The 13,198-nt window shown below is 38.3% G+C and overlaps 1 protein-coding gene across 2 annotated transcripts in view; it reads right to left on the bottom strand.

The window, feature by feature from the left end:
* Cpq (carboxypeptidase Q) overlaps positions 1-13,198 on the bottom strand; it is a 352,278-nt gene that overhangs the window by 144,124 nt on the left and 194,956 nt on the right. For both annotated transcript variants that reach the window (XM_038342182.2, XM_038342183.2), the window contains one exon: positions 9,668-9,779. In XM_038342182.2, the coding sequence (XP_038198110.1) occupies positions 9,668-9,779 (112 nt within the window). The remainder of the gene's footprint in view (positions 1-9,667; positions 9,780-13,198) is intronic.

The following is a 13,198-nucleotide window of genomic DNA, read 5'->3' as shown; positions in this document are numbered from 1 at the left end:
TGCCTTGGTGTTTTTCTGTCTATCACAAACGACGGATGTGGTGGAGTTACACCACCCTTCACAGCTTCTTCTTGTTCCATCTTTCCCACAGGACTATATAAACTTTCCATGTACAGAATTACTTAGGTGGAAGTCATTGCCAAAGAGCAAAGGATAGGAAAAGTCACACCTTCCTCTTGATGCAGGAGTGTCATTTTAACTCTCTGTCACGCTTACTAGACATCCGTTACATGCTGTTCACTATTCACAATGAACAGAGACCTCCTCCTATATTAGCTTCCTGTATAGTCATGGGTGAGTTTGGCTGCTCAGGAGCAACCACTGTTCTCTTATTTATATGGGTATTTCTGCTACGGGGTTCGGCTCTGGTCAAGCTGGATTGGTAATGGTTTACAGACACAAAGACTTGAAAGCTGAATTGTTCCTGAGATTACTTCTCTGCTGGACAACCTATACCTGTTTTTCTGGTAATTAGAATCTAAGAACAATGATCACATTACTATTGTTTTTTTAATGGCTTAGAAAAGGCCGGTTGCCATCTAAATTAATTCAAACCATCCCATCAACTATTCAAGATAAATTGTTCTCACTGTAAAGAAGAAAAAGAACATACCCATAAGACTGATTCATTTGTCTAAGATAATACAGTGATTACCACTATAGTAGGATTTGAACCCAAGACTGAGATATGACTATCTGACTTATATCTTCAAATTTTGACTTATTTAAAGGGAAGGAGGACTGAAGGACTGTAAAGTCAAAGATATCATAAGTTCTAGAGATGCCGATGTCACCAACTGATCAGATGATAATATAATATGACAGTATTAGCAATATTAAAAGCAAACTGTCTGATAAAGTCCATGTCTTTCGACACTCTCTTTTGTCTGTTGTGATCACATTCCCACTAGAAACTCTCTGATCCTATTGCTTGCACTTGAGACTAATCACAGCTTTACAGGAATAATGTATTTGGGAATGATTTTCAAAACTAGGTAACCATGCAAGTTGAACCAGATATTCCTAATACATTTCAACATTTCCCACAGACCTATGTTTAGGAAACTTTACTGGAACAGAACTCACTGGCAGCTGGCGAAACCACAGCTTTTGCATGATACAGAAAGTGTGGGGGCACAAAAGGCAGCACCCCTGCAATTCCATCATTCCCCCTTTGATGTATTTAGCTGAGTAAGGTAGAAGCTGGCTAACTTACTACACAACAATATGTAGACTTAGGAACTCCAAAGCAACGCTTTAACAATGTTGGGATCTCCCTGTTTTGTTCCTCAGTAATACTGTGGTGGTGACTGTTTCATTTTAGAAATAAATCCTGTCATGCCAATATAGCATCCTCACACTTAGCTCTACATTCGGTTCTGCCCTCACAAGCTGACATTTTCCACTGGATCCACATCCTACCACTTCTCGCTCACCTATTGCTTCAGATTTGCAGAAACATCCTCCACCCCTTAAACCACAGACTTACAAGAGTTCTAATTTTGTTCTTTATTCTCCCACACCTACCTTTTTGAGACTTAGCTCAAATGTCCCATATAGAGCCATTGTTCTTAGACCATGAGCTGTGAGCAGAAGGAACTGTGTCCTCTCTGTTTGATGTGTCTCTTATGACATAATCACTAAAATACAATAACCTCCTTGTAAGCCATCCTACTATTCAATGATGCTGTTTAAGTGAGGTACCTAGCTCTTCCAGACAAATCCATCCGAGGTTTGTACGTATCCCATTCTGAGTGGGAAGAAATTCACTTGAACACTAATTGTAATACTACATTATTGTAGTCTATGACCCTTCTTCTCTAAGAAGCTATTGATTCCTTTACCATTGCAAAATGTAGAAAATGAGGATTAATTGAATTCATTTTCTCTTGGAATTAATTTCTCACATCCCTCCTGGCTTTCTATCACAAAGGGAGGAATTGGATGCCTCCAATATGTTTACTTGTACACTAAAATGGTATTCTAATCAAATGCTAAAATAGTAACTGCAACATTCAAATAGCCTATAGCTTTAAAATGACTATAGATTCTCCCACACCACATCCAAACTACAAGGCAAATGGCAATCTAAAAGAGCCATGTTAAACAAATCTTATTTTATCCCATGGACATGTCCTACAGATCAACGCATACATAAGCTGTCTTTCTGTATACGCCAGCAATTTTTAGCTGAATGAGATGTAAGGACGCCAACTGTGTTAGTGAAACTTACAAATGAATTTAAATCTCAGAACACATTCTCAGCAATTTCTAGCCTTAAAAAATATTTTTTATAGTCTTATGTGAAAGCCAGACACTATGTAACCTCCCAAAATAAGGAAGATATTGAATGAAAATACAAGACGATCCCTCAAAAGTACATGAGGAAGAGTCACACATGCCTTATGACAATGAACCCATTTTTAGAAGTGATCAAAAAGAGGAAACAAGAAAAAGGGTTGAAACACTTTTGACAATTCTAATTCCTCAATTGTTACGGGTATTTGCTTCATTCAGTACAGTTATGAAAAGGCAAGACCAAAATTTTCTCAGAAAAAAGTAAACCACCATCTACACATTAAAAATTAAATAAACAAAAGTTAAAATGAATGATGAGAGGATTTTTTAAAAACTTTAAACAAGACGATTTTCTGTAAAGCTTTAAAGTGACTGTATTGCTCTCTAAAAGTAGTAAAGAACAGTGACTTCAATGGAACTCTTGATCCAGGGTCATTGGTCTCCTATCTCTTGTTCATAAAATAATTCTGAAGAAAGAGAATCTAAAGCAAGAGTAGATAGAATTCCTGAAATGTTTTAAGATAAAAATTTCCTATAGAAAAACTAAGATTCACAGAAAAACATGGCAGAAGGAAGATTTAACATATTTCAAGTAATATTCCATTTATTTTAAATAAAACAAACTGGGAAAATGTGGCTAAGGAGCCACTCATCAGGCAAAGTTTTCTTTTGGGGAAGTACAAGAGCTGCTCAGGTATGGTATTTATAGGCCAGTTATGGAACCTCCACATGGTCCTAAAGGTTGCCAGAACATTTAAAATGAAAACAGATTTAATTCATTGGATTGTAGCCCCACGAAGGACATCGGAGTCAACATTTTCAGAGCTTTAATTCTGCCACTATTAAAATGCCCCAGGACAGTGTGCTCAAAACATTCTTTCAACAAATGACTTCGTTGAAAAAAGAAATTACTAAGAGGTTTCCTTAACCTATTTGTTCACAGTATAAATTTTTCTCTTTCTGTATATTATCTCTTGACAGGCTCAGAAAGAGTGTTTCTTGAACCAGGCTGGGAATGCTCTTCCAGTAAACCAGCATTCCAGGGTGCCTGCCAGTAGGATTAGGATTAAAGTCAAAGGGCTTGGTTAACATTTCCCACAGGACAGACAGCTGCATCACCTTGAATAGGCCATGCAACTTTACTCTACTCTACTCTACTTTCTTCTTCTGTACAGTGGCTGTCACAGGAGTTTTTATCTGCTGCGTGGGGCTATTACCTGGGAAGAAATCACTGTATGTACAGTGAATGACTAGCACATCACACCATTAAGTAACATATTTAGTACTTATAGTATAGCCAGGGATCTGGCACTTTGGGGTGAGTGCCATTCCGGGTGCTATATCTCTTTTCTAGGTGTGAGGCAGTTCCTATAATGAGCTCAAGGCCCCCACTATCTCTAGTCCTTCAATTTAAATGACTTTCACCTCATGGGGAGTTGCTATTTCCTTACATCAATCACACTGGGTTAGATTTCCTGGTGCTTTTCCAGGGCAGCCCTGACAAGAACCTCATCTGTGCCTTCATTTCTGAGACAGCCTTTGCCCTGGAGAAGGCTGCATACGACTTCTCCTAACCAATACCTTGGCGTGTATTTGACTATCTTCACTGGAATATTCTGGGTCAGACAGGCCTGGTCATTCCTCTGTCACCCTTCCCACTCCTTACTTACTAGTTATGTCAGCAAAGTATTCAATCTAATAGCCATCAAGAGTTCCCCCCTCTTTTGCCTCTTTTTTTTTAAAAAATAGGGAGCCATTGGAAACATTTTTCCTATAAGAAGACACGCATATTATGCAAGAACTTGACATTTTGCAGACATATCAAGGGGAAAGTGTGCATCTCCTGCTATTCTTCAGCCCTTGCTCTTCCATTCCAAGACTTTCCTGACCATACCTTCCTCCCTTTAACATATGCATTGCTGCTGAGAATTTCTGACTCTGTCCCCTTGTACTTCAGGAATTCCTATTTATCTTTATTGAACAAAGCTCAAAAACTCAAGAATCACCATGTTGAGGTTGCTCTGCCCAGTGAAACAAACTGCCTATACCCTTCCAGTATCCAAAGTATACTTTGCATATATCACAGTTATAGTGTCTGAAGCAATGTTATGGCTGTTTTGGAATCAAGTATCTCTTCTACTTCAAGGATATCAAGGGTCTGTGTCTCCTTCTTCTTTGGTCCTCATCTAGGATATAACAGGCTATCAGCACATCAAACACTTGTTAAGTGAGTGAGCAAATGAGCACACAAATAAATAACTTTTAAGAGCAGCTTGGTAATAATCACAACCAGAATGATCACACTTCATATTTTTAGATATGTTTCTCAAATGTCTCACATTTCAATAACCAGGCAATGTTCTCCCTTCCTTTTCTTTCATTTCTTTAGAATCAAAGTCCACAAATTCTAACTTCATAAAAAATGATAAAACTGGAAGAATTTTGGAGTAGGAGACGCTTTACTCTTTGAATGACAAATGAACACTGTTAAGTATTGCAGTTTTGGTCTCAAGTTTTGTCCACTGACACCAGAATGTTCCAGGAAATAACAACTCAAATAAACAGCTTCACATCCAGTAAACACACACACACACACACACACACACACACACACACACACACACACATGAGATTCAATAGAACTTCACAGCAAATAGCTGCTGCTGATGGTTACTTAGGAATGATTGATTATATTTACAAAACACAAATGTCTTATTAGATTAATTGAATATAATTTAAGCTGGTGGCTTGGGAAAAAGAGTGCATCTGTAAGAGTTATAAAGTAGGAAGACAAAGGAGAATACGGTAGAAGGCTAAGTCTTAGAAAAAAGGTTCTCAAATATCAGAGAGCCCCACCGGACCAACACTTCAAATTAACAAGGCAGTGCGGGACTCTGACAGCTCATCCAAGGGAGAGCATCCAAGAAGAGTGTCATTTTTCCTGGGAAAAGATTTCCACAGAGCTTTCATAATTCACCAATCAAACAATTTAGCCTCAATGTAATTAAATAATATAATTTTGAACCCATTTTGGGGGAGAGGGTCTCAGGTTTTACTGCTTCTTTTCCTTTCGTTTTGGTGGTGCTGTGGATAAACTTGGGATTTCAAATATGCTAAACGATGCTCTCCTACTGTGCTCCATTCTCATCTAAGCTCATCTACAATTACTGGTGTTCATCCAGAGCTAGTAAGTCACACACTGGATCCAGACCTGCATATTAAAATACATAGATAATCTATCAACAGAAAATTCAAAGTCAATTTTTAAATTCTACATAGATTATTCATTTGACAGGGTATTGGTACCAGAAGTGATCAGAAGACACCTAAGACATGATAATTTCATATGAAAATAGGAAGTGTAAAGGAGTCTTTAGACTTCCATTATCCCGGGAATGGTGGCTTAAAAGGCACAGGGAAAGGTTGTGTTAGTGAAACTATGGCAATGGCTCTAGAACTGCATTATTATAACCAAAATATTAAGAAGGCAGAGTGGTCACTAATGGGGCAAGAGGTTAAAAACACATCAACTTCTCTTGTACTAAAGTTGTTTTTCAGAATCATGAGTATTAAGTCATAAAATATAACATTTATGGAGAGATTGGGCTGGGTTAGGCCCTGTTGTAAATTAATTGGTTAATGCTTCATTTAATTTTCAAAACAAGTATGAGAAACAGAAACTATTGTTATCTTATTTTCTAGATGGGGAAACTGAGACACAAAAAGTCAAATAAAATAACCAAAGGTTAAGGTTAGATAACTAGGAAGTTGGGGATTTGAGGTATGAACAATCAAGGTGGTTGAGCTCCAGTTTACTGTGGGTTTTGTTTTTCAGGACAGGTTTTTTTTTGTTTGTTTGTTGTTGCTGCTGCTGTTGTTGTTATTATTATTTGTAGCCCTGGCTGTCCTGGAACTTGGTCTGTACAGCAGGATAATCTCTAAATTAGAGATCCACTTGCTTCTGCCTCTTGCTAATGCTAGAATTAAAGGTGTGGACCACGGTGCCCAGATCAGTGTCCTGTGTTTTTAACAGGATGTTGATGCTGCCTCACAACACATGCTCAAAAGAAACACTGCTCTTTATTTTGTAGTTTAAGTTATATGTTCATATAAATTTTCAGAAATCTTTCAGAGATTAAGCTATGAACTTAAAAGATGGATCAGTAGCTACCAAAACCAAACCAACAACAACAACAAAAAAAACCACCCAAACAACAACAACAAACACTGTAACCCTCATTTTTAGAGTTGGTACTATAGATACTTCATTCATCTCTGCATGTTCTTTGACATTTATCTCAAATTGAATTGAAATCAATTAACAGCAATTTAGGGGTCCATGCTGAGGACCAGACCACAGAGATTCAATATGTAGAGAATACCCAATTTTTTGTTTCAATCTAGAGCAAATAAAATACCCTGAAAGATTATAATTGAATACGGAGGAAGAGAATGAAGTCCAGTGTGTTCAGATGATCTGTCCAAGGCCAGGAAAGTACAGTCTGTAGAACAGAGTGACCTAAAACACAATTCAGATGAACTAGTTTCTTTTTTATCCCACCAATCCATTTCTATCAAATTGGTGAAACACACTGAAATAAAATTAATTTCCAGAATAAACATCTGTGTTCTGTAAGAACAAATGTTTGATTTCTGCATATTTTCCCCAACCATTTTTATTGTGGATTGAGAGGGAAAGGGAGAGACCACCAAGGAATGGGAAGGACATAAAATCTAGACCTTCTCTGAACGTATACATTTGGATTTTATTTGTTGAGCATTTTCTCTCTTGAACCTGGCCCATTTGTAAAATTAGTCATTCAAACGCTTTCTCTGCTCACAGCAATGCCTGTAGGCAAATGTGGAGATCTCCAGCTCTGGATCAAGGCTCTCAAAACAGAGAACATGACCTAATCCTCTATGTGTGCCTGACATCTACAAAGGACTTTACACAGCGGCTGCTCAGTGCATCTTTTCTATCATGCATGGTATGGTAATGATGATGATGCCAGACTGCTAAGAATGTGCAATTCAAGATTTCCAACTAGTTTCTTTAATTATTTTTTTTCCCAAAAGATCCTGTGTCAGGTTATCTAGAGATACTTTATTGTTTACTTCTGTGTCTTTCAAATCAGAACATTTGTTCTCACCTTCCAATCCAAGGATATTTAACAATATCTATAGACATTTTCACGTTACAATTTTGGGGGGATGTAGTGAATGATAGTGGCAAGTAATGGGTAGAGTCTGGGGATCTTATAAAATCCCGCATCATAATCTGAAAATGTCAATAGTTCTAAGGTTGGAAAATACATAAAAATATCACAAAATGGTTTTTCAGTTCTACATTTAGAACCACAAGTAAGATAAAAATAAAAATACTGCACCAAAGATTTGCTTAAAACAAGATCATTTTGGCAATCTACTATTAGGAAGACCAGCAATATTTGCTTTTTGAGATGGAGTTTCATGTAGCCTAGGCTGGCTTTGAACTCACTATGTACCTGAGGATAACCTTGAATTCTTGATCTGCTTGCACTTATTTCTTGATTACTACAATGGCAGGTAGGCACCACCATATCCATTTTCATGAATTGTTGGGGCATAATGATTTTTTATTTGTGTTTTAATAAACAATGCTTGCCTAGAGATCAGAAGGGCATCACTAAGCCACTAAAGGTCAGGCAGTGGTAGCACACACCTTTAATCCCAGTAGTCGGGAGTCATGCCTTTAATTTCAGTACTAGAGAGAAAACAAAATGGGAGGAGAGGCTTAGTCTGTTTAGTCAGCTTAGTCTGTGGTCGCCCAGGTTTGGTAGAGGTAAGATTTCTCTAGTCGCTTAGTTGCTTTGCTTTTCTGGTTTTCAGAAATTTCCCCAGTTTCTGTCTCTGTGTTTTTATTATTTGTGCTACATTGGGGATTGAACCAATGCCTTCATGCGTGTCAGCCAGACATTCTACCAACTAGAATGCATCCCAGATAAGTAATTTTTAATTTACCTATGTAGAAGACTAGAAGACTCTATAAAAATTATAGGAAATCATGAGTTTAGAGACATATGTTGTTGTGAGATATATGTATACTATGTGAAGATATATTTCTGTGATTAGTTTAATAAAGAGCTGAAAAACCAATAGCTAGGCAGGAGGTATAGGTGGGACTTCTAGGCAGAGAGAGGAAGTAGGAGAAGATAACTGTTAGAGTTAAAATCTTTCCTTTTTATTTAGACAAAGGGGGGAAAGGTTGTAGGATATTTGTATTCTGTGTGAATGTGTATTGCTGTAATTGGTGTAGTAAAAAGCTGAATAGCCAATAGCGAGGCAGGAGGTAGAAGCAGGATTTCTGGGGACGGAAAGGAAGAGAAGGCTGAATCTAGGTACATGGGAGATGCCAGGAGACAGAGAGAGGAAATAGGAGATCCAAGATGTAAGAGAGGTAATGCCATATGGTAGAATGTAGATTAATAAAAATATGGGTTAATTTAAGTTATAAGAGCTAGTGGGACAAGATTTCATAATTAATAAATAATAAGACCAAGATTTCATAATTAATAAGTCTCTGTGTCATTATTTGTGAGCTAGTGTCCCAAAGAAAAATCTTATTACAATACATGCTTAAATAAACAATAATTTTTTTAGTTCTATGCCATCTAAAACAGAACTTATTCTACTGCTACCATCCAGGACTGCCTGCTGATGAAGCACTTTAAAACCACCACTGTGTGGTTTAGGCAGAGAACTCTTGATTTAGACTATTCTGCTGTTTCTAACCACACTCCATATGCACCCTTTTGACCAGAACATCAACAGTAAATGTACACACTTTATTTGCATATGTGGTCATCAAAAGAAGCTACTTTTGCTATTAGCCATGTCTTTTAATGCCTGTTCTTCTCAGCCATATCTAGATCCAGTTTCTCAAACTGGATTCCTACCATGGCTATGGGAATCATTCTTTTACCACCAACACACTCTGATTTCTATAGAAAAATGACAGACTTTTCCACTATTCTCACAGCCTGGTGCTATCTTAAGAGGTGAAGATAAGGAAGTGGAGAGAAGTTGATTTTTCTCTGCTTTTAACCATGGTCTTATACAGTCTCCAACTATGTGGTTACATTTGTTCTGGTTTTATTTGCTTGTTCATTTTCCTCAATGAATGATAATAATATTTGGTACTTCAGATGTCTGTAGTACACTTGAATAAAATTTTCTGAATAATTCTGTCCTGGGAGAAAACTGAGAAAAAATATAAACCATAGGAAAATCTTTGAACACACCACAAAAATGAATCCATTATGGAGATAGAGAGTTAACAAGTCATTACTGAGACCCTCAAGTCTGGGTTAAAGACTTTCTAAATATTTACCAAGATCTTTAACAAGTGAGAGTGCTTCCCATGATATGAAGGCTCCACCACCATCATCCATGGCGCCCTGCCCAACATCCCAGCTGTCCAGATGTCCACTAACCAGTACAACCTAGAATAAATAATAAAAAGAAGAAAACACTAAGCAAAATGACATCAAAGAAGACATATACAGGTATTTCAAACATTAAGATCGGAAGTCTTACATTTGTGTCTTAGAAGACACACATTGTTTCTAGTAGGGAACATGGTACAACAGCATTGGTATAATTCCAAATTCATTCTTAGAGTAGTAAAAGTCCTCCCTTTGTGCCTCTCTATCAATAATATAATCTCGACTACTAAAGGCATTTGTTTATTGCTGAATGGTTTTTAAAGCTTGTAAATTTTTTGCCAGGCAATGGTGGCACATGCCTTTGATCCCAGCACTCGGGAGGCAGAGGTAGGCAGATCTCTATGAGTTTGAGGCCAGCCTGGTCCATAGAGTGGGTTCCAGGACAGGCTCCAAAGCTACACAGACTCGAAAAACCAGAAAAAGCATACATACATAATTGATAGTAGATTTAAAAGCAAAGGGTAACCAAGCTACAATCCACAACCCCAGCGAAGCTAGGTAAAAAGAGGGATCCTAAGAGGGACACACATGGAGGACCCTAGGAAGGAAAACAACAAAGATCTCCTGGGTAAACTGGGAGAGGGATAGAAGGGAGGGGTGGGGGATGGGAACATAAGGGATCAAGAAGACAGAGTTGGGGGAGGAACAGACTGAGAGAGTAAAGAAAGTGATATCTAGATAGAGGGAGCCATTATGGGGTTAGGGAGAAACCTGGTGTTATAGAAATTCTCAGTAATCTACGATGACCCCAGTGACGACTCCTAGCAATAGTGGAGAGGGTGCCTGAAAGGGCCTTCCCCTTTCATCAGATTGGTGATTACCCTAATGTCATCATAGAACCTTCATCTAGTAACTAATGGAAGCAGATGCAGTGACCCACAGCCAAGTACTGGGCTGAGCTCCTGGAGTTCAGTTGAAGAGTGAGAGGGAGGAGGGCTCATATGAACAAGTGTGGGGGGTCAAGATCATGATGGGAAAAACCACAAAGACAGGTGACCTGAGATAATGGGAACTCACGGACTGTGGACTGACAGCTGGGGAACCTGCATGGGACCGAACTAGACCCTCTTAGTGTGGTTGAGAGTTATGTGGCTTGATCTGTTTGGCAGGAGAGCGGGGACTGGCAGTCGAACCAGGACCTAGTCCAGGTGTATAAACTAGCTTTTTGGAGCCCATTCCTTATGGTAGGATACTTTGTTCAGCCTTAAAACCAGGGTGGGAGGGATGAGGAGAGGGGCTCAAGTTGGTGTCCTAGACTTTGTTGACTCCCCAAGGAAAACCTTAACCCCTCTGAGGAGTGGATGGGGGATGGGAGGGAGAGGTAGGAGAAGGGGAGGGAGGGGGACCTGAGTTTGGTATGTAAAATGAAAAGTAAATTTTTAATAAAAAATGAAAAAACAAAAAATTATTTTATAGTGTAAAGTCAAAATTACATAAAATAAGCAAGCTCAAAACTTTGATATTTTCGACTGGTTATTGATTCTAGATCTGGAAAACCACCTTACCTACAGACAGTGAACATACATACAGTCTATGACCCAGAAATACTACTCCTAGTTGTATGATGTATTCAGAAGTGTGTGTGTGTGTGTGTGTGTGTGTGTGCGTGCTTTAACAGTTTTCATAACAGAATATTAATAGCCATGCCCTTCTCTGAAAGAAAAATACCCAAATGTCTGTTAAAAGTAAAATGAATAAGTTGCTGGAGCACCACACAGTAGTAAAAGAAACAAATACAATGCATGATAAACATTTTATGAAGAATAAAAGAAACTAGACACAAAATAATAACACTGTGTATAACTCCATCTACATAATCATAAAGCCAAACAAAATAGGAAAGTGGCTCCCTTTGTCAGAGTGTGAGAACGGAAGCAGGTACAAGGTGAGATTTTGTAGAGTTGGCATGTTTCTCATGGGATCAGTGGTAGATGTGCTTAGCTCACACACTTAGCATGTCTGAACTCTCCCAATATAAACTCAACAGGATTTTTAGAAGTTCAGCCTATTGATATTGATGCATGGCAAGCTGTCAGAAAAACCAAATCTGAATCAATCTTCTCGATGGCTACCATGAAAATTCACCATTACCTTGGGGAGAGTTGGGGCTAAAATATTACTGTGACCTTTGCACTGCCTGCTCACTGAGCAGCTGAAAGATCTCCTAGTGACTTACAGCCAACCCAGCCTAGAATGACTTCATTATAGTCACAAACAAGGATAATGCCCCAGACTAATAAATAGTCATATAATGAACCCAAATGGACTGTTTCTAAGGGGGAATTAAAAACAAAACAAAAACAAAGAAAAACGAGCATGTTGCAATAGCTGAGTCTTCTGACTGAGAACGTGGTGTCATCCCTGAGAAGTCAGGGCGTACTCTGTCACATCCTCACGGCCCAGGACCACTGTCCCAGTAAAGCTGCAGTAAACTAAAATGTCAAAATGTGCTTTAACTAACTTCTGTCTCAGTTCATTCAGGAGGAACCACACTAAGGTAGCCATCGTTTTTATATTTCTGACTTCTTTCACAATTATTGAGGTCATTTCATAACTGTATTTCTTTGTATCTCTTTCAAACTTCCACCCTCCAGATAGCAATTACTGCTTACATTAGCAGTTATGACAAGAAAGATGGCTTGGAGTAATAAAAAATTAAATTTATATTACATGATCAGAACTTTGGCACAATGCTATACAAGAAAAAATATATATCATTTTGATTGTGAGAGTTTTAAAACATTTTTCAAACAATAAAATGTTTGGGACCACAATCTGATAGTTATAAATTCAGAATCTCTTTTAATAGGGTAACAACAAAATTACCTCTAATTTAGTTCCATTTAAAAAGCAAACTTGAGATTTTCTCATTGGAAAAAGTTCTACATATATGTAGAAAATAGTAGTGAAAATTTCATTCAATATGGTATCAGGCCAGTCTCTAAAACTCTAGCACAGCCTAGAAGGGAACCATGCAGAAAAATATACAAATTCACAGAAAATGTCCTGGGCCAGGGTCAGGAACAAAAGATCATTAATTGCAATAAAGTTGGATCTAACTTAAGTAAGCAAAACAGAAACAGACTTTCCAGAGCAGCAGTAAACTCAGGGTTCACGAAATTTAGCACCTGGTAAAGGGAAAATCATCCCTTCCTCCTAATCCCTAAAGCATCAATAGCTTTATCCCATACAGATAAGAAAGAGCTTGCCAACTCTGGCGGAACAGGGAAGGAACCAGCATAGGACCATAGGTAGTTCAGCCCTCTGAACGCAGCTGACAGTTGTATGGGTGGGGCAGTCTGTGGAGCCACTGGCAGTGGAAGCAGGATGTATCCCTGCCACCTGTACTGGCTTTTACCCATTAGCTCAGGTAAGCTGTTTCAGTGGGTGTCCCCATCATGGTCTTGACCTCTTTG

Source organism: Arvicola amphibius, chromosome 9 (genome assembly GCF_903992535.2).
Source record: "Arvicola amphibius chromosome 9, mArvAmp1.2, whole genome shotgun sequence".
NCBI classification, from domain to species: domain Eukaryota; kingdom Metazoa; phylum Chordata; class Mammalia; order Rodentia; family Cricetidae; genus Arvicola; species Arvicola amphibius.
The sequence above is the reverse complement of the archived record's forward strand: the minus strand, read 5'-3'. Positions and strand labels throughout refer to the sequence as shown.